The 22,600-nt window shown below is 37.1% G+C and overlaps 1 protein-coding gene across 3 annotated transcripts in view; it reads right to left on the minus strand.

The window, feature by feature from the left end:
* Positions 1-339: 339 nt before the first annotated feature.
* LOC138176119 (inositol 1,4,5-trisphosphate-gated calcium channel ITPR2) overlaps positions 340-22,600 on the minus strand; it is a 529,530-nt gene continuing 507,269 nt past the window's right edge. For all 3 annotated transcript variants that reach the window (XM_069106877.1, XM_069106875.1, XM_069106876.1), the window contains 2 exons: positions 3,124-3,285; positions 340-1,212 (listed from right to left, as the gene is read on the minus strand). In XM_069106877.1, coding sequence (XP_068962978.1) covers positions 1,126-1,212; positions 3,124-3,285 — 249 coding nt within the window. In that variant the 3' untranslated portion in view covers positions 340-1,125. The remainder of the gene's footprint in view (positions 1,213-3,123; positions 3,286-22,600) is intronic.

Raw genomic sequence — 22,600 nt, forward strand, 5'->3', positions numbered from 1 at the left:
GTATTCTTTTATAATTTAATATGAAAGTATTTTTTTCCTTTGGGAAGAGATTAAATATCATTGATATATTTTCAAAACCTCTGATCGATAATTAAAATTTCAATGAAAACCAACATTTTATCTCATTTTCCATAAACTTCTTGGCCTCTCTTTTCAACTAAAAGAATGGCATAAATAAGACTGCTGATTTCCTTAAGTGCTGTATGCACAAATCAAATTACTCCTACCATGTGCTTGTAAAATAAAATGCTACCATTTTAAGTCCCTCAAGACTTCCTGTCATCTTTTTAATTTGTCAGCTTTTTAAATTTTTCAATTTCAACATGAGTTTTAATAGCACATATGTATTAAAAAAATCTTTCTTACGAGGCTTACTTTTGGGTTTTTCTCCTATCTTTTAAAATCTTAGAATATAAATAGCTATGAAACATGTTTCAACAACAAGGTAGGTAAAATTTTCCATTTGCAGCCACATTAATAGAGAACATCTGAATCCAAAAAATAAAAAGAAAAGAAATCACTTTCCAGTTAGGCGTCAGTGTAATGTGCATAAGCTCCAAAGGTTTAAATTTCCATTGTTGTAAGTCCATTGTGCTTCATGTTATAAATAAGAAAATTGCCTTGTGACAGCTAAAATTCAGTAGCATTAACAAATTTTTGCAACTATCACTGTAGAAATTAACCCATCGCAACATTATTTCCTGTGTCCCCAACTTATTTACTACAATTAACAGAGTACTGCAAATGCTGTACCGCCATGGCAGACATGCTGATACAGCGAGACAAACATGATTCCTATTCATTTCTGTCTCCTCTCCTTTGTCATCCTCACCCTGTTCCTTCCCAATTATTCTCTCCAACTGAAGATAATCTTTCAGGTTGCTTGAAGAATGTGTAACAGGTACCCCAAAGTACTCTTTGTAGCTATTATGTTTTCATTTGTGATCTTCTCAACCACGAAAAACAGCTGTAAATTGTTCCCAGAGCAAAACCACTCAACATCTCGGCACTTGGTTGTTTTTAAGTTTGCAACAATAGGCACTGTTCACTCCCCTCGATCTCAGTTCTTTATTCTGCAATCAAGCAGGGTAGTGATGAAAGGCTAGTCACGGCTCCCCCCTGGTATCAGTGCAGTGGCATGTGATGATTCACATGGGGTGTGTTTGATCCAAGAAAACCCAGTCTCTGCTTATTTTTCCTTTGTTCTGTCATCTGTGGTGGGAGGGGGGATGGGGAAGGAAACAGAGGGAGAAAGAGATAAAGAGATAAGCTGATTTCCTCAACTATTAATGAATACTATTGAGCTATAATAGGCATGGCTTAACTTTTTTTTTTTTTAATATCCATGCATTGCTAGGTACCACAGAGAAGCAGACATATGACTAACCTTAAAGGGATGTGTCTACCAACATTCGAGCCTAAGGCTAAGAAACAGGAGACAATGATTCCTTTAATATATAACTGTCTCTCATGAAAGTATAAGAAAAAATAATGGAGATAGGACCACACTTATAATTTCATTAGTTTAGGGATATATTAGTATAGATCAATACCTTTTCTGCAACTTGCAGAAGTTAGAGTTGCCTCATGGCCCTGAGAGTTTAAGAAGCACTAAGAGCTGCCAACCTCATGCATAATATGTGACATGTATAACCCAGTTCTTCCTGATCCTGAGGAGGACTCTGAGTTTGCTAGGCCAACCTACCTCACTGTAATACAGTATCTTAAGAAGAATAATAACAGCTGTCATTAGTAATATAGTGCCATGCAAGAAGGGGTTGACTTGTATAACTGGAACACAACCAATGCTGCTCTGCTTTCTTGGCTAATTACAGCCAGAAAAAATATTATCCATCAAGACTCAAGCTTGAACTGTTTATTTAGTATTAACTTTTTCCAGTCTTTGAAAGTAACTCCCTGGAGGGTAAAGAGCTCAAAACTATTGCAGAGCTGCAAGTAGCTTGATGCACCTGGGGCTGGGCCTCAAATGCTAACATCCTCAGGATGTCATTTCACCTCCAGAGCAGTGCACATCCCACCTCACCCCTCCCACCCATCCCAATGTCAGCAATCTGTCCCTAGGTTCCAACGCATTCAACATCTTGTAGCTAGCATACCTCTTCTGGTACTGATCAACCCTACCACAGAACCAATAAAGTCAGCCCTAGCTCTCCCCCAATATACTCCTCTAGACTCCATTTTCATGTTACCCTCTTAGAGCCTTCTATGTTGTGACACAGTAGAAAAATCACTGGATTTAGATCCAGGGAATCTGAGTAACTTTGAATAAATCACTACAACTATTTGAGCCTCAGGTCTCTCTCATCTGTAAAATAAGGGGATTGGATTAGATGATTTCTGAGGTCTCTTCTAGCTCTAAATCTATCATTGTAGCATCCTAGATCTCTTCTCAGATGCTTTCCATTTTCTGGTGCTCACAAACTCAAACTTTCTCTTGAAGAAAGCACATCTTTTGGTACCCTTTCCAAGACTAGATGTTACTCTCACACCCCCCCCTGACACACCAGGACAGATGAAGGAGTTTCTTGTTCCCCCTGGTATTTTCAGACCATTTCACTTGGATGGAATGTGGTGTCATCCACCAAGATGGCAACCACCTTTCTTCTCCTTTAGAGGTCATGCCCTCATGTCTGAACTCTTGTTGCTGACATCTACGGAACAGGTCATTCTCCCTCCTCTCTAATAAGTTAAGAACCTGCTTCATACTCTTTTCCTTTACCCCAAAGTATAGCCTCTAAGGTCCCCAACTATCTCAATTCCTATGACCTCTGTCTCTAGTTTACCTCAGCCTTGCAGAGCAATGGTCATTCCTTGGACTACCTTTTCATCTCTTCACCATACCCTCATCCCTTGCTCTAGCTCAGCTTAATATCCCCCATGTACTCGAATTCCTACTTAAGGTTTTACACTGTTCTCTTGAAATATGTGGTCTTCAGATGGAGCTTTGGTGTTACTAACCAATGCAGAAAGTCTTAATCAGGCCTAATTTTGTTTCATTCATTGTACTTCGATGAAAAAAAAATCCCTTTTGATAAAATTTTCTTTGTAAGAGTTTCCTGGCCTCCACTCCAGGCATGTTCTACCCATGTTGTGAACACTTACCTGTTCCTTGAGCTCAGCTAGCTGACCAGACAACTGTTTGACCAGACTCATGGTTGATTCCAATTTCTCTTGCAGATTTCTAATTTCATTTTGCTCGCTGTCACTTTCATTGCTAACTAGAGACATGGCTCGCATCCGAGGAAACCAGTCCAAGTTCTTCTCCTAGAAACACATATCCAAAATCAAGCATATAAGGATGTGTCCAGGGTAGAGAGTGCGAAATTTTAGAGGCAAAAAAGAATGACAATTTCTACTCATTGTAGTGAACATTAGACCAGAGTTTGCTCACAGTATCAAAGTTAAGGTGTAAGTGTTTGGTCTGACATTGATCCTGTCACTGTCAGGCAAACAGATTGCAAGGGATTAAGTAAAGCTCCCTATAGGGTGGAGGGGGAGGAAGCAGGTGAGTGCCATGAGCCCCAAGGCTCCCCGTGAATCTTAATTGGATTCTGATGATGTAGAGTCTAGTCTGGAGGCTGAGAGAGGAGATCCAAGTATGTGTGGGTACAGCAGTGAGCTGTTTCCTGCCCCCTGGCAATGGCAATAAAGGCAGGAGCGTAGGATGGGGGAAATAAAGGAGTGGCAACACAAATCATCTCCACTTTAGTCAGCCACCCACCTAATTCTACCCCCCACTTGATTAGTTCTGTCTCTGAGCTCAGTTGGGGGAAGAGAAAAGTGGCAGGGCATGGCCTCAGGTCACTCAAACATTTGATTCTGCTTCATTTAGAAACATTTCATTATAGCCCAGCAGGTTTCAGAGTTCAACTTCCCCAGAACACAAGGAGACTTTCTTGGGGGGAAAAGTCTAATTTTTTCCAAGGTGGGGGCAGGTGGGGAGAAACTGGTCCAGTAGTGGCTCATTACCCCCAGCTCTTTCTGATGGCTTCTCCTTGGGAACTCTGCTGGCCTATTTGTAGAAACTGTTGACTTTGGGGATATTTCATCTATTGACAGCCTCTGAGGTAAAAGACATGTTTCTCTCCTTCCACAGAGCCCACTACTGTTAAATGTTATTTTCTGGTGGCAGGAAATACTGCTGCTGTGGCCAATTGTCCTTCATCTGCAGGTAATTTAGAGAAATCAGAAGCTTGAGTTGGACTCACACAGGAAAGAGATAGGGCTTAGATCCATAATTTTATTGGCATTAGACACTTCTGGGGGAGAAATTCTCTCTACCAGTTCAGCTAGGCATCTTCACTGCAACTTAGAATTGAAAGCCCTACCCAAAGCCACTCTGTGTAAGAGGTGGGACTTGAACCTGCTTCTTTGTGGCCTCTAGGCCATCTCTCTATCCATTATACGACACTACCTCCCAGGCATATAAAATCATGCACAAACCTGCAATGAAACCGAATGCAACAAAACTGCATTACATCTATACATGAAACTCCCCATCTTGGCTATACTGTATAGATCCTTTCCAGCCTAGCTGCTCCTGAGACACCTACTACCTGAACTCCTGCTTCTGATCCAGACACTGCCTTCTGCCTTTGGCTCTTCACCTCAGTACCTGACTCCATTTCTGTGCTCTGACACTTCTGGCCCCAGTGTCAATTATTTCCCCTTCTCCACATTCATACTGAATTACTTAATATCTTATTCCTCCCATGTCCCAAAGCCATACCTTTGCACTGGCTGACCATCCCCTACACCACTCCCCCCAGCCTGTTCTCCATGTAATGCTCACCCGCCTCATCTCTGTCTCCTGCATTCTTTGGTTTCTTCAAGAATCAACTAAAATCCCAACTTCAGCATGAAACAGTTTTGCTCCCATTCCCATCCCCCTAAGTCTTCCTTCTGAGATTACCTTCCATTTACCATGAGTGAGTGAGTGAGAGAGAGAGAGAGAGAGAGAGAGAGAGAGAGAGAAAGTGTGTCCTCACAACCACCCTGTGAGGTAAATGCTATTATTAGTATCATCTCCATTGTACATTTAGGAAAACTGAGTTGAAAGTTAAATGAATTGCCTAGGGTCTCGCAGTAAGCGTGTGAGGCCAGATTTAAAGTCAGGTCTTTCTAACTCCAAGCCCAGCACTCTATCTCCCTTACCATCAAGTGCTTACCTCTCTTTCTCACTCTCACTCTCTCACTCTTACTCTCTCTAATTTATATATCTTGAATGTACAAAGTTATTTGCATGCTGACTACTTCATTAGAATGTAAGTTTCTTGAGGGCAAGGATCTTTTTTGCTTTTTTTTTTTTGTATCCTCAGGCTTAGCACAGTGACCAGTGTTTAATTTTTAAATTGTATTTTTAATTTATGGAACAAAACAAGCATTTCCATAATGCAGTACAATAAAAAAAAGATGATTGTACACGAAACTGCAAATCTACTACACATAACTTGCTATTCCTTTCAAATATTGTAAATTCCTTTTTTTTCCTTCCCTTCCTCTCCCTGCCCTAGAGATGGCTACCATAAGACACAAATAGGTATGTATTTGTATGTATATATATATATATATATAATTATTCTGTACATACTTCTATTTATTGGTTCTTTCTCTGGAGGCAGACAGTGTCTTCTTCATGTCCTTTATAGTTAATTTAGGTATTTATAATAGGCAAAATAACTTATTTGCTCAAAATCATTCTTAAAACAATATTGCTGCTATTATATACAATATTCTTTTGGTTCTGCTCATGTTGGTTTTCATTATTTCATGCAAGTCTTTCCATGTTTTTCTAAAATCACTGAGCTCATCATTTCTTAAAGCACAGTAAGTAGTATTCCATCACAATCATATATCACAACTTGTTCAGCCATTTCCCAATTGTGACGTATAAAAGGGAGAATATTCTGGTAATACTGGAAGGATAAACTGTAGAATGTAGAGAGCCAAGGCATAGAAACAGGTAAGGAGTTTACTGCAATAGTCCAGGTAGAAGACAAGAGTAAAATGGACCAAGAATGCAGGTAGAACAATTATCTTAATCAAAATGATGGGATACCTCTTCCTCTGAGACAGAATGGAAAGAGGAGAGATCCTGGGCAGGAAAGTTGAGGGAATTGCTATAGGATAACCTCAATCTTCCCAATTAAGTAGTCAGTCTGTCAACAAACATTTACTGTGCACCAGTAACTGTGTACTCATTTTTCTCCAGTGGCTCCCTGATGCCTACCTAACTTTTGCCTATCACCCAAAGCATTTTCCACTGGCTCAACATATTTTCATCATATTGTTCTCTTCCATATACTTATCCTGTGGTATATTTATACTGGAACCACTGTGTGTCCTCTGAATGTGCCCCACTCTTTCCTGTCTCTGTCTCTGCACATCACCCATAATTGGAATGAATTCCCTTTCTTTCTTCACCTATTGTACTTAATGTTTGTTAGGCTGAAAAATTGGAACTGCAGAAAGGAAGACAATCCCTCCTTCAGAGCTGTCTGCACAGATGTTCTCATTCTGTGGGGTGCAGTCTCTACTCCTTAAGTCTTCTGGGTCCCACATAAAAGAGGATGGGGATCCCTAAGACAGTGAGCTGGCACCAGCTCTGGCCAGACTTCTTTGAGGAAAGTAGGAGTTACCACTTACTGCCCTTCTCTGATGCAAGTACTGGAGGCATGTAATGATTACAAGCATCTTTTTGGTTTAAAAAAAGGGAGGGGACAGGTTATAAAGGAAATAAACTAACAACATTGGAGGAAATATGACAAACAGAGTTTAAGGCAGTATCCTAAGGCATACAGCAAGTTTCCCTAGTTAAACCTACGACCTCTCTTCCTTTTTCATGTTTTACTGGAGATTTTTAAAGTTGTCAGCATCCTCTTCCTTCCTTCTTCCCATTCCTCAGGGAGAGAAGCCTCTTCCAAATTGTTAATCAGAATAAAGCAATGGGTCACTAGCTGTACGTGTCTGAATCTTCATTCCTAAAGAATATATTTCATTTTTAAGGGTTTGAAGGAAGGACTCTTGGGTAAATTCCATTTTGGAAATATATAGCAAAGCATGAAAAAAGATGTAAAAAGCTAGAGAAACAACAAGCTGTTACAATGAAAGGAGTATACAGCCACACAGCACTTGTATTTCATTCTATATGTAGCAGAGAGCTACTGAGGGTTTCAGGCAGGGGAATAAATGGTCAAACCTGTTCATTAGCAAGATTATTTTAGAAACCATGTGAAAGACTGGAGAAAAGTGAGACTGATGACATAGAAATCAGAAGAGCATTACAATAATTCAGATTAGAAGTGAAAAGATTTGAACTAGGGTGGTGGTGGTACCAGTAGAAAAAAGGGGTTAAGATGGGTAGCATCTAGAAGAGAGTTTTAGGAATAAGAAGACTTGTACATGTTTATTGACAGCAGGAAAGGAAACAATAGATAGGGAGACTGGAGAGAGTGCAAATAATAATAGGTCAATTTGCTAGAGAAGGCAGTAGTATGGGGTCTGGTCTTGATGAAGAGAATGGCAACTTCTTTATCAGAGACTGAAGTAAAGGAAGAGATAGTAGGAACTGTGAAATATGGAAAGAATAGAAGAGAATGTTCACAGTGAATTGCATCTATTTTCTCTGTAAAATATGAAGGCTCTTCATTGGAGAGGGTGTGACAATGTCACCTAGTCAGTCAATAAACAGTGTAGTGCTGTGAGATGTTTGAGGAAAGAAAAGGCTTGGAAATGCTTCTGTGCTAAGTAGGAAAGGGAATAAAAAAGGAGGTGATATTAAGAAATGAACATTTGTAGTGGGTCCCATCAGCATGAATGCTAGAACCTTATGTGGTATATTTTCTGTTTTGTTAATAAATATGTTTGTAATTTTCTGGACTCACAGAACTATAAAGAAAATTGATAATACAACACAGAAAAATATCAGAATGACCAGAAAATAAAATGTAAACTATTAGCATATTTGTAATTCTTTTGTACATAGGATTTAGCATTTAATTATGGATGCTTGTTTCATCTGCAGTCTTGGTTATTTTTACATTCTCTTTTCCTTGACATGTCAAATTTAAACACATTACCTTGCCACCTAAAACTCCCCTTCCCCTTAACTTCTTTATTTCTCTTAATAATACAACTAACCACTCAATATCTTTACTTAAAACTTTGGAGTCATTGGCTCTTCACTTTCCCTTTACATTTAATCAATTGCTAAGTCCTGTGGTTTCTACCTCCACAATATCTCTTCCATCCGTCACCTTTGTTCTCCTCCCACTGAAACCACATTTGGTCAGACTGTTATTCCCTCCTACTTAGATAATTGTAATAACTGGCCTTCCTGTTTCTTATTCTATCTCTTGTCTAACTCATCCTTCATGAACTCTCTCTTCTTCCATGTCAAAGACACTACCATTCTTCTAGCTTTCCAAGTGGATAATGTTGGGATTATCCCCAATTTCTTATCCTGTCTCACACCACTTATCTAATCATTTGCCAAATTTGCTGTTACTACCTCCAAAACATCTTTCATATTCTCTTCTCTCTAGTTAAATAGCTAAAACTTCAGGGCCTTATCCTCTGCATCATACAAACAACAAAAGTAGTGTGCCATCTACAATTATAATTCTTGTTTTGAAGAACACTTTGAACTGCTTTGTAAAACCCCAGAGTGTCTCAGAACTCAGTCCAAGAAACAAAGTGGAAGAGAAAGAGTTCATACTAAAGAATTTTAGTTACACCTTTGCTTTATAAATGGAAAGATTGAACCACAGAGGACATTCACTGGTCTAAAGGATGTCGCTGGCCTTACCACGTTGATCTTTAAATGTGTATGCTACTCATCATAAGAGTTCAATTTGTTCTCTGGTTTCTCAATGTATACATGTGTAGCATGTCTCATGGATATACACATGACAATTAATGGTAAAGTCCTCATTTTGGTTAGTACTACCTCATTTTCTCATTTCATGGAGAATGAAAATATTTGACTACAGGATGGTGTGAAGGGAAGTTCTGAAAAACTGACCAGTAAATGAAGGTTTCAAGTTCTTTAAATGCAAAAAGCCTGGGATATTTTAGGAATAAGACTAACTAATCATATCTGAGTAAAATCCCTTGAAGGGACAAATAGAACCTCTCAATTTAAAAGAAAAATAGTGTCACCTTGATGTACTTTTATGTATATATCATATATCATGATATATAATATATTACACACACACACACATATATATATACATATTATGTATATCCTGATAGAATATAAGATCATTAATAGTAGGAATTATTTGTGTGATACTTTGTATATCCAGTGCCTAACAAAATGCTTGGCATAGAGTAGCTGCTTAATAAATGCTTACTGATTCTGGAGAACATAAAGACTATCAAGTTTAAGTTAAAACATTAAAAAAATACATTTTAGAAAAGGGTTCATATGATCCTTAAAGGCAAAACTAGGAATAATGGGAAAAGTTGCAGAGAGAACAATTTAGGCTTCATATAAGAAATTTCCTAACAATTGTAGTTTTCTAAAAGTAAAATGGGCTGTGTTGGGAGAGAGTGTATTCTGCATCACACCAAGCAAAAGTTAGATGACTATTTTTCCAATATGCTTCAGAAGGGATATTTTTCAGATATTAGCTGAAATAAGTAGTTTTGAGAGGTTCCTTATAACTTTCAAATTCTTTTATTTCATTTTATATTTATTCAACTTTAGATTTATTAAAAATATGTTTTATTTTAATAATTAAATTACATCATTAGAACTAGTAACTCAATTGATTTTAATATATGTGATTACCTGTTGTATATATCATTTAGGGAAAGCAACAGGAATTATAAAGTTCTGAGAGCACAATTAAGATCTAGAGCTGGATAAATCTGAGAGAGGAAATGTACTACCTTCTGATTCTTTGATGTCAATGTTTAATAATAGACCTTCTGGAAAAGACTACCATTAAAATATATGGAAATATTCTACTCAAAAATAAGACTTTTTTCCCCTTCTCAATCACTTTTTTACTTATAAAATTTTTAGCCTATAGGTCTCGTGTCTCTTTATCCTTCCTGAGATTTGTTTTGCCAATCCTATTGGTTAGAGTGAGAAATTTACATGGTAGTTCAATTTCCTCAGAGGTTATACATTTTACATTTTATTCCCTTTTTCTTCTTTTTTGAACATTGGATCCAAGTAGCCCAGATTACAATTAGTAGGTTTTGTACTGAGAATGGAAATAACATGATCATTAATATTATATCATATGGGCTAACATTTTATATACCATTCAATATGTTTTAAAATGGGGCTTACATTAAGTGAAAGATAAAGTTTCTGCTATAATAATGATTTTATGTTAAGCAAATTATTAGGAAAAAGAAAGATACTTGTGGAAGCAGGTCAGTTTGATTAATCTTATGTAAAGGCAGTGGAGGAAAGGGATGCCTTCCTGCACATCACAGCTTACCTTGGTTTTTCACTGTTTCATTAACCACAGAGATTGTGACTACAATTTAGCAAGTTAAAAGTAACTAAGGGAAGAAAAACACACCAGTGTCAGAGTTACAAGTACGGTACTGTGTGTCCCACTGATGCTCAACAGATATTAACTAACAGAGGAAGACAACACAGAAGTCGTGTTTTGCTTTTAGGTTGTTCAGATCCAAGACCACTTTTTGCTAGATGGAAGTATATGGGCTATAAAATGTATTCTTAGTTGAAAAAAAGTGAAGGGTAGAAGATACAAGAGAAAAGATCAGATTACATCCTTTAAAAATTAAATTTCTATTCAACTATCAGAGGAAACCAGAGTTGCTGGAAAACAAGTTTAGAAAATTTGGGGCAAACAATTTTTTTTTAAATAAGTTTTTATTGGTCTTCTATCTTTTTACATCACCATAGTTCTCCCTGCCCTCCCTGTTTTTACCCTCCACAGAAACATCCCATATAACAAATAATATTTTAAAGATACACACACACACACACACACACACACACACACACACACACAAAAGAAAAAGGGAAAAAAAAACTAGAACTGGTCACTAGATGAAAACAGTTGTAAATAAGTACAATATATAACACTTATTGGATCTCCCACCTCTTAACTTATAAGAAGTTCTTCTTATCTCTTCTTTTGAGCCATGCTTGTTTGTTTTTAGTAATATTGAAACCATTCACTTTTGGGTTTGTTTGGATTTTTGGTGGGTTTTCTTTCTATTTACATTGTTGTGTTCATTGTGTATATTGTTTTATTGACTCTGCTTACTTTACTCTGCATCACTTCAAGTAGATTTTTCCATGCTTTCCTACATTCATCAGTCATCATTTCTTATAACATGGTAAAATTCAATTGCATTCACATACTACTATTTGTTTAGCCATTCCCCAATCAATGAATACCTCTTTGTTTCCAACTTGTTGCTATCACAAAATCATCCTACATTTTTTTTTTTGTATATATCTTCTTACCAATGGCTTCCTTGGGGTATGGGCAATGAATTTTAGAAAATGGGCGGGAGGTAGTAGTTAATCCTGAGGTAATGCCCAGATCATGTTGGGTCACTACACCAATCCAAAAACACTACAATAACTCCTCATTAATTATTAAATTCCAAATTCCTTGGCATGGTAATTAAAGCCCTCTTCCCATCCTACATTTGGTTCCAACCTACCTTTTCAGTATTAGCTCACACCACCCTCCCTTCACATAGTGTATGATACACTAAAAGTGTACAGTTTTCTGTACCCCACATATGTCATATACTTTTCCAGCTCCATGACTGTTAACTTCATCATTGCCTAATGTATTTCTGGAATGAGATGTCCTCTCTCCTTCATCTATTCCTATTGAAATTCTATCCATTGTTCAGGGCCCAGATCAAATGCTATGTCTTCATGAAGTATGTGAGCTATACAGTTTTACTGCATCATATAGTATGTGAAGGGAGGGACAGCTAATATAGTGAGTGACAGATTCAAGACTCAAAACATCTAGACAGCTTGGAAAAATGGGCCAAATCTAGTAAGAGTAAATATAAAGTCTTGCACTTAATCCGTTAACAAGCATTTATTGAGTACCTATCATGTAATAAGAACCAGGATTCAAAGACAAAAGCAAAATAGTAATTGCTCTCAAAAAGTTTACATTCTAACCAGAGAAATTCAACATGCACATATGTAGGTATATGCAAAATGTATACAAAGCAGATAGAAGATAATCTTGGAAGGACAGAAGGTAGAGAAGTAACTAGCGCCTTGGGAGATCAGGAAAAAAACATCAACTGCATAAGTATAGGACAGCACAGCTTCTAGAGTGCCAGGCCTGGAATCGGGAAGACTCCTCTTCGTGAGTTCAAATCCAACCTCAGACACTTACTATGTGATCCTGGGCAAGTCACTTAACCCTGTTTGCTTCAGTTTCCTCATTTATAAAATGAGCTGGAGAAGGAAATGACAAACCACTCCAGTATCCTTGCCAAGAAAACCCCAAATGGGGTTATGAAGAGTCAGACATGACTGAAAACAACTAAACAAACAGGATAAGGAAGATTATCTAGAAGGTAGGTTACATAAAAATGTTGGGGCAAATTCAGTATGATTCTATGGTGTAACATGACTTCTCAAACACTATGCTTTTTCTTTACATTTATTTAAGTATAGTGTACACATCACTCAATAATGGGAATATCTAGCATGAAGCATAATGGGGGAAAGGCATGCCTGAGTCAAAGATCACAAGACATAAAATCTACAGTCACACAACCCTGATACTCTCATTGAATGTATTATGTTCAAGCAGATATTTAATGACCATCTCTTAGGGATGCTATAGAGGGAATTTCTGCTTTGGGATAATAGCTGGATTAGATGATGTCTGAGGTCACTTCTAGCTTTACAATTCCAGGATTCTGTTTTGGCCTTAACCAACACAGAATGGTCTGCCTAAGTTTTCCACATGAAGATATGTGGGTTTCCTAGGCCCCCCCCCCCCGCCCCGCCACAGTCATCTGTCTGGAAAACTCCAGGTAACTTTGCCCTAAGCAACCTTAAAAATGGAATTTGGTGATTCAAATTGCACTCTGCTTCAGATGACACAATGTAATAACCATTTTGTGATTTAATCATACACAATAATTTTGCCCAGTGCAGATTCAGCTAATCCACAATTTGATAAAAATTCATACTAAACTACAAACCAAAATAGCTTTTCCACAAATCCTGTTTGACACTTTAATATCAAGATCATGTATGATAACCAATCTCCATTGTATAAAAATATAAGGAAAGGAGTTAGGAATTGGGATGCATCTATGTGCAACTAGATGCATAACTCAAGGAAAATAAAAAATTGATAGCAATTACAGATAAATATTTATGTAGAAAAACCCACTAAAATACTGCCCATGGTAGATTGCTAAATCAATATCTTTGTAGCTAGTAACCACCAGAAATCTTTTTACCACAAGACCAAGATTGGAATTGAAGGATAGAATTAGAGCTTGTACTTAGTAACTGCCTTTGTTCTGATACTGGGGCTGTTGATGTTTGAACTCAATTATTTTGAAGGTTACAGGGTAATTTATACAGTATAATAGGGAATTGGGAACATTTACTAAAATACTATATATTTATTTTTAAAAGGATACAATTTTAATTAGAGAAAAAATATCAATACTATTAAAAACCACTAAGCCTTAAAATACCTATAGTACCTCTGTAAAGGCTATTCTATAGTTATCATCACACAATTTTATGTTGTGATATGTTGTACTTTTAGCTTGTAAATTAGCCAATTTTTTCAGCTCATCTGATTTTCTGATATTTACTTTTACTATCCTCTCCATTGCTTAAGTTATTTGTGATTCTTTAGCTTTCTCAAAATTCGTGCTGAGCAAGAGGAAGATAATATGGATGACTTAAATAGTGACATCTTATTGATTATGTTGTTGTTCATAAGAAAACTGAAAAAAAAATTTGATGACTGTACTTGTGTGAAGTGTTGAGTATTAGATTAACTAATACTATTCAAATAAGTGATGTAATCAATATCCAATTTGGCATCCAGATCACCTAGTGGGGGAATGCAGATATAACTAAGGAACATGATTATAATATTTTTCACAAAGCTGGATTGGAAAATGCCCAAAGTAGCAAAGTGAATCATCAATGAATGAATCTTTGCAAAGTAGTGACTCAATACGTATAAGACTTGGTAGACTTTAGTATACTTCTAATATATTTAGATTCTACTTTTTATTGTAGTTATTTGTGTGTTTGTTATACCTACCCCTTAGATTATAGACTTTTGAGATTGCATGCTGGGGTGGTGTTTTATTTAATATTCCTCCCCCACCGCAACATCTAACACAATGTTCTCTGGACATGGTACATATATACAGTCAATTTAATTGAATTCAATCAATAGAAAGTTCAAGTCCCACAGCCTTTAGAAAATTAGTATACCACTCTGCACTGGATGCGTGAAGCCACTATCTTCATTGACTATCTTTAAGTATTTGTCACTGGGAAGAGGAATAACAATCTTTTTCTGCTTGGACCTGAAGGGAAAATCTCAGAGTAATGGGCAGAAGTTGCAGAGAGGCAAATTTAGGTTGGATGTAAGAACAACCTTCCTAACAGAAGGGAACTTAAAAGATGGTGGACATCCAGCTTCGTTGGAGGTTTCCAAGCAAAGGGAAGTTGGCCACTTGTGCATGGAATGTTGGAGAAGGAATTTTCTTTTAAATATAGTTTAGACTAGGTAGCCATGGAGCTCCCTTCAAACTCTGAAGTTTTGTGATCGTATGAAAATGTTGCCAGAAGGACTTGTTATAGAAATATCTCAAACATTACTCAATAGGTGGTACCTCTGTTTGCTCAAGACTTTCTCTTACTAATTTCTTGGTTTCTAATCTTATCAACTACTCTGTTAATTCACCAATGAACTCCTTACACTTTAAGACTTCTGAAAAATTCAACTATATATGTTATGAATGGCTTCAAAAATCCTAAAGATAATTATCAATTAGCTGCTATATGGATAACTGAGTTCTAAAAATACTTATTCATGAAGACATGCAAAAGTCTTAATGCCTTCACATATCCAGTGCAGAGTGGAATACTAACTTTCTAAAGACTGTAGGACTTGAACTTTCTACTTATGAAATTCAATTAAATTGACTGTATATATGTACTACATCCAGAGAACTTTGTGTTAGATGCTAGGGTGGTGTAAGGGTTATGGGATTTAAAGATCTTCCATGCCCCATTGGACTTGCTGATGTGGCAGGAAGGGGCGGAGCAAGAGGAAGCGGAAGCCAAGCTAGAGTTCCTGCAGTGGCTAGCAGTGGTAGCGACGACGGCGACAGCAGCAGAGGCAGCCGCAGTGGCAGCAGCAGCACGAACTTTTGAGTCAGCCAGAATTTCTGCTAAGGACTCCTGCTGAAGACTGCCAGGGGCCGGAGCTGCTGGGAGCGCGCTTCCTGGATGCTGGGTGGTTGCTGTGAGTGGGGAGAAGAGGACCTTTGCCTGAGGTAGCCTGTTCTGTTTTAAAGGCTTGAGAATGTGGGTGATTTCTACTTTATCTGCCTGTGCCAATTTCTTAACTACTCTGATGGCTTTGACTTTCTGGTTTTGGGACACAGTCTTTTGGTATTTTAATAAATGTTCCAGCTTTATCGCCCATATAGAAAGCCTGATATATTTTGTGATGGATAATTACATCATCATATCTGTAATTTCCGTAGGCATTGTGAATATTGCATTGCTGATACAGGTGGGGAGGGAAAATATTAAATAAAACACCACCCCAGCATGCAATCTCAAGAGTTTATAATCTAGGGGGCACATATGACAAATGCACAAATAACTACAATAAAAAGTAGAACCTAAGTATATTAGAAGTATAACAAAATTATTATTCAAAGTTCACAGCAGGAAAGGCTCCCACCTTCTAAAACCATTTCATCAGTATAACTATGAATTGCCCTGAACAGTTGTCAAGATAAGGATTAATGGTGATGTGTTCTTGGAACATAGTAACCCAAGTAGCTATGCTTGCTGAAACATAACTCTGGTGTGCAGAAACCCAAGCAGCTGCAGTACCAAGAGTGGAAATGGGACAACTTCAGGAAGAGTGCATCAGAGAAACTTTAAGAGACATTGAAACTTCAAGTGATAAGAAAGAGCTCTGAACTGCTGTGAATGCTATGGCAGAAAGAATGACAACCTGGTGGTCAGCAAGAAGAAATTGGAAGGCTCTTTTTGGGAAAAAAAAGATATTTCTAGGTAATCACAAATTGAAGAGGCTGAACTATAAACACCACTAGACTCTGCAAACAGCAATTATAGTCACAAACGAGTCTTTATATGCATGCAGTGTGGAAAGAACTGCTGATGATGCAGATTTTGTTTTCATTTATTTACCCATTTTTATATCACTCAATGATGCTTCACTTTTCATTTTTAAGACAAGCCATTAAAATATAAGGATTTTCATTTATCACAGAAATGGGAACAATTCTTAAGGATGAAACTTAGTATAAAACTCTAGACACAAGGTAGAACCTTCCAGATAGAACTCCACAGAGTGCTGTGACTGGTAGACAGAGAAAGCTGCTTGGTGTTTTCACCCCCACTAAAGGCCTCACTAGTCCAATCTTATTCCAATGTGTCATAGACATGATCCTGGATTCATAAAGCTATACCAATGGAGGACAAACTCTAACAAATCTTACCAAGGTGAAAAATCTTCTTTATATGATACAGTTAGATGGTACAGTGGATAGAGCACTGGCTTGGAGTTAGGAGACAAATTCAAATCTAGTTATAGACATGTATGAGCTAGGGGACCCAGGGCAAGTCACTTCACCTCTGTTTGCCTCAGTTTCATCATCTATAAAATGGGGGTTTTGATAGCACCTACCTCCTGGGGCTATTGTGAGGATCAAATTGGATAATAATTGTAAAGTGCTTAGCACAGTAGTAAGTGCTATTTAAATAGCACATAGTAAGTGCTATATAAATGTCAACTATTATTATTATAGTCTGACCACTGAACTATAATCTGTTCTACTAGGTAAAACTTCACTAAGTTTGAAGGGATTCATTACCAGGTTGGTCTCAGGAAGTTGAATTTTTTTGACCATACCAGCTTTCAATGATTACTTACTAATGGGGCAGGCTGGGAGGCCACAGTGCTGCACACAGGGGCAGGCTGGGAGGAGGCCTGACCAACAAGTAAGGCAAATCGTCCCACCAACCACAAGGGCCACTACCAGGCCTATCACCAAAGGGCTGGGACTGGAAAGAGCAAGGTAAGAACCAAATGCAGGGCCCCTGTCCAAGATAGCAAATACTCCTGGGACTACCACTCCATAGCCCAGAAATTAAAAAAAAAAAAAAGCCCCTATCAGGACCTCCAAGGACCAGGATGGCAGAGTAAACCCAGTCGGCTCCAACTCCCCCCACCACCACCACCACCCTGAAAACACAGTAACTATTGCCCCACAACAGTAAAGGCTTGGGAACCCTAGAGGAAGGGCGTGGCTAGGGCCCTGCCTCATAATGGGTAGAAAGCAGACTACAAAGACTCTGGAGTCCTACTATCCTCAGAGGGAGGAACCAAATTCAGAGGGAGACAATGTGGACTCCACATCCACAGCTGAAACATCAACAGGGAATGGGTCCCAAGCACAGAAAGTTCTCCTAGATGACCTCAAAAGGAACTTTGAAAACCAAATGAGAGAGACAGAAGACAAAATGAATAATTCTTTTAAAATCAAAATTGCAGAATTATGAAGACATTATAATGAAGAAAACAGCTCCTTAAAAAGAAAAGTGTGATATGGAAAAGGAGCTCCAAAAACTAACCAAGGAAAATGATTTGCTAAAAACCAGAATCAACCAAATTGAAACAAATATGTCTATGAGGAACCAAGCATTAGTCAAACAAAACAACAAGAATGAAAAATTAGAAAAAGAGGTAAAACATCTCAAAGAAAAAATAACTGACCTGGAAAACAGATCCAGAAGAGATAATCTGAGAATCATAGGCCTACCAGAAAATCATGATGAAAAATTGAGCCAGGACAACATTCTCCAAGAGCTCGTTAAGGAAAACTACCCTGTGATACTAAAACCTGAGGGTAAAATAGAAATTAAGAGAATCCACTGGACACCTGGTGAAAGAGATTCCAAACTGAAAAGTCCTCGAAATGTTGTGGCCAAACTCAAGAACTACCAGGTAAAAGAGAAAATACTTCAAGTGGCCAGAAAGAAACAATTCAAATATCGAGGAACCACAGTGAGGATTACACAGGATTTGGCAGCCTCTACACTAAAAGATTGGAGGCAGCAGAATTCAATTTTCCGCAAGGCAAAAGAGCTCGGGTTACAACCAAGGATCACCTACCCAGAGAGATTGAGCATATTCTTCCAGGCAAAGAGATGGTCAGTCAACAATGTAACAGATTTCCAGACCTTCCTGATGGAAAAGCCAGAGCTCAATGGAAAATTCAACCTCCAATTACAAGATGCAAGAGTGACATAGAAAGGTAAACATGGAAAACACACACACACACATACACACACACACACTGTTATTTAATATGAGCAAACTGTTTATAGACAAGTAGAGGGTATGAGTATAAATTACACAAAATTACGATTAAAAAATCTTTTTAAGGACTGCAATGGAAGAAGAGGAATGAACGAAGTGGAAAAGGATAAATTATGCCACACAAAGAGGCATAAAAACAATATAGCAGAGGAAAATAAAGGAGGGAGATGAGTATTATATGAGCTTTTCCTTCATTGGGTCTGGTGCAAGGAGGGAATAACAACCAGTTAAGCGTAGGAATGTATGGAGAAGAGATGCAAAATGTATCATATTAGAGGGAAAGAGGGGAGGGAGAGGAGCTTCACATGAGATTTGTTCCTGTCACTCTTGAAGTGAAGAAGAAATAACATACTGCATTAAGTATAAAAATATCCTACAGGCAGTAGGAGAAGGAAAGGGCTATGAAAGGGGGAGAGTGGTTAGTAGGAAGGGAAGAAGTAAGTGGGAAGGAGAGGAAAAGAGAGGGGGGCTGATAAGGGAATACTGAGGGAGGCGGTGGAAAAAAGGAAAACTATTAAGGAGGGGAAGGGAGAAGGGGAGAAAAAATATAAGCATTAAAAGGGGAGGGAATAGGATGGAGGGAAAGAAACAGATAATAATCATAACTGTGAATGGAATGAAATCTCCCATAAAATAGAGGTGGATAACAGAATGGATTAAAAATCATAATCCTACAATATGCTGTTTACAAGAAACACACCTGAAACAGAGGGATACACACAGGGTAAAGGTAAAAGGCTGGAGTAAAATATATCATGCCTCAGCTAAAGTAAAAAAAGCAGGGGTAGCAATCCTTATCTCAGATAAAGCAAAAGCAAAAATTGATCTAATTAAAAGAGATAAGGAAGGAAACTATATCCTGCTAAAAGGCACCATCAATAATGAAGCAATATCATTACTTAACCTATATGCACTAAGTGGTATAGCATCCAAATTCCTAGAGGAGAAGGTAAGGGAATTAGAGGAAGAAATAGATAACAAAACTATACTAGTGGGAGACCTTAATCTCCCCTTCTCTTAGCTTGATAAATCCAACCTCAAAATAAATAAGAAAGAAGTTAAGGAGGTGAATAGAATTTTAGAGAGAGTAGGTATGACAGATCTCTGGAGAAAACTGAATGGGGATAAAAAGGAATATACTTTCTTCTCAGTTGTACATGGCACATACATAAAAATTGACTATGTACTAGGACATAAAACCTCACAATTCAGTGCAGAAAGGCAGAAATAATAAATGCATCATTCTCAGATCACGATGCAATAAAAATCATATGCAATAAAGGGCCATGGAAAGACAGACTAAAAACTAATTGGAAACTATTTAATCCTAAAGAATGAGTGGGTCAAACAAGAAATCATAGAAACTATCAGTAACTTCATTCAAGAGAATGACAATAATGAGACAACATACCAAAATTTGTGGGATACAGCAAAGCCAGTTCTTAGGGGAAGCTTTATATCCCTGAGTGCATACATGAATAAATTAGAGAAAAGAGAGGTAAATGAATTGGGCATGCAATTGAAAAAGCTAGAAAAAAAAAACAAATTGAAAATCCCCAATTAAATACTAAATTAGAAATACTGAAAACCAAAGGAGAGAAATTAAGAAAACTATTGAATTAATAAATAAAACCAAGAGCTGGTTATGAAAAAAAAAACAATAAAATTGATAGGCCCTTAGTCAATATGATGGAAAAAAAAGAACGAAGAAAACCAAATTATGAGTATCAAAAATGAAAAGGGTGAACCTACCACCAATGAAGAGGAAATTAAAACAATAATTAGGAATTATTTTGCCCAGTTGTATGCACATAAATTTGACAATCTTAGTGAAATTAATGAATATTTACAAAAATATAGGTTGCCCAAATTAACTGAAAAGGAAGTAAATTACCTAAATAACCCCATCTCAGAAAAAGAAATTGAACAAGTCATCAGGGAACTCCCTAGGAAAAAATCTCCAGGGCCAGATGGATTTACTAGTGAATTCTATCAAACATTTAAAGAACAATTGATTCCAATACTCTACAAACTATTCAGGAAAATTAGTGAAGAAGGAGTCCTACCAAATTCTTTTTATAACACAAATATGGTACTGATACCTAAATCAGGAAGAGATGAAACAGAGAAAGAAAATTATAGGCCAATTTCCCTCATGAATATACATGCAAAAATCTTAAATAAAATATTAGGGAAAAGACTACAGCAACTTATCACAAGAATAATACACTTTGATCAGGTAGGATTTATTCCAGGAATGCAAGGATGGTTTAATATTAGGAAAACCGTCAGTATAATTGATCATATCAACAATAAAACTATCAAAAATCACATGATTATCTCAATAGATGCAGAAAAGGCTTTTGACAAAATACAGCATCCATTGCTATTAAAAACACTAGAAAGAATAGGAATAAATGGAGCCTTCCTTAAAATAATAGGTAGCATCTATTTAAAGTCATCAGCAAGTATTATGTGTAATGGGGAAAAGCTAGAAGCATTTCCAATAAGATTAGGGGTGAAACAAGGATGTCCACTATCACCTCTCTTATTCAATCTGGTACTAGAAATGTTAGCAGTAGCAATTAGAGAAGAAAAAGAAATCAAAGGAATCAAATCAGGCAAAGAAGAGACCAAGCTATCACTCTCTGTGGGTGATATGATGATATACTTGGGGAATCAAGTAAAAAACTACTTGAGACAATAAATAAATTTGGCAAAGCATATAAAATAAACCCACATAAATCCTCAGCATTCCTGTATACTTCTAATGAAAGTCAACAGCAAGAGATAGAAAGAGAAAACCCATTTAAAGTTACTGTAGACCTTATAAAATATTTGGGCATCTACCTGCCAAAACAAACCCAGGACCTATATGAACACAACTACAAAACACTTTTCACACAAATAAAGTCAGATCTAACTAATTGGAAAGACACCAATTGCTCATGGCTGGGTCGAGCTAATATAATAAAAATGACAATTTTACCTAAATTAAATTATATATTTAGTGCCATACCAATCAGTTTACCAAAAAACTACCTTATAGAACTAGAAAAAAATAGTAACAAAATTCATTTGGAAGAACAAAAGGTCCATAATATCAAGGGAATTAATGAAAAGAAATGCTAGGGATGGTAGACTAGCTATACCAGATTTTAATCTATATACTATATACTATAAAGCAGCAGTCCTCAAAACTACTTGGTACTGGCTGAGGAATAGAGTAGTGGATCAATGGAATAGATTGGGTACACAAGACTCAGCAGTCAATGACTCTAGTAATCTACTGTTTGATAAACCCAAAGACCCCAGTTTTTGGGAAAAGAACTCACTATTTGACAAAAACTGCTGGAAAAGCTGGAATATAGTATGGCAGAAACTGGGCATAGACCATTATCTAACACCATATACCAAAATCAAATCTAAACAGGTGCATGATCTAGGTATAAAGGCTAATTCTCTAAGCAATCTGGGAAAGCAAGAAATAGTTTACCTGTCAGATTTGTGGAGAGGGGAAGATTTTATGACCAAACAAGAATTAGAGGGCATTATAAAATGCAATGTGGATAATTTTGATTATATTAAAATGAAAAGCTTCTGTACAAACAAAGCTGATGTAACCATGATTAAGAGGGAAGTGGAAAATTGGGAAAGAATTTTTACAACCTCTGTCACTGATAAAGGACTCATTTCTAAAATATACAGAGAATTGAGTCAAATCTATAAGAATACAAGTCATGCCCCAATTGATAAATGGTCAAAGGATATGAAAAGGCAGTTTACAGAGGAAGAAATTAAAGATATTTATAAGCATATGAAAAAATCCTCCAAATCACTATTGATTAGAGAAATGCAAATCAAAACAATTCTGAGGTACCATATCTCACCAGTCAGATTGGCTAAGATGGCAAAACAGGAAAATGACAAATGTTGGAGAGGATGTAGACAAATTGGAACACTAA

This window comes from Petaurus breviceps, unplaced genomic scaffold (genome assembly GCF_028583685.1).
Source record: "Petaurus breviceps papuanus isolate PSGF00001 unplaced genomic scaffold, PetGlider_PUasm1.0 81, whole genome shotgun sequence".
Taxonomy (NCBI): Eukaryota; Metazoa; Chordata; class Mammalia; order Diprotodontia; family Petauridae; genus Petaurus; species Petaurus breviceps.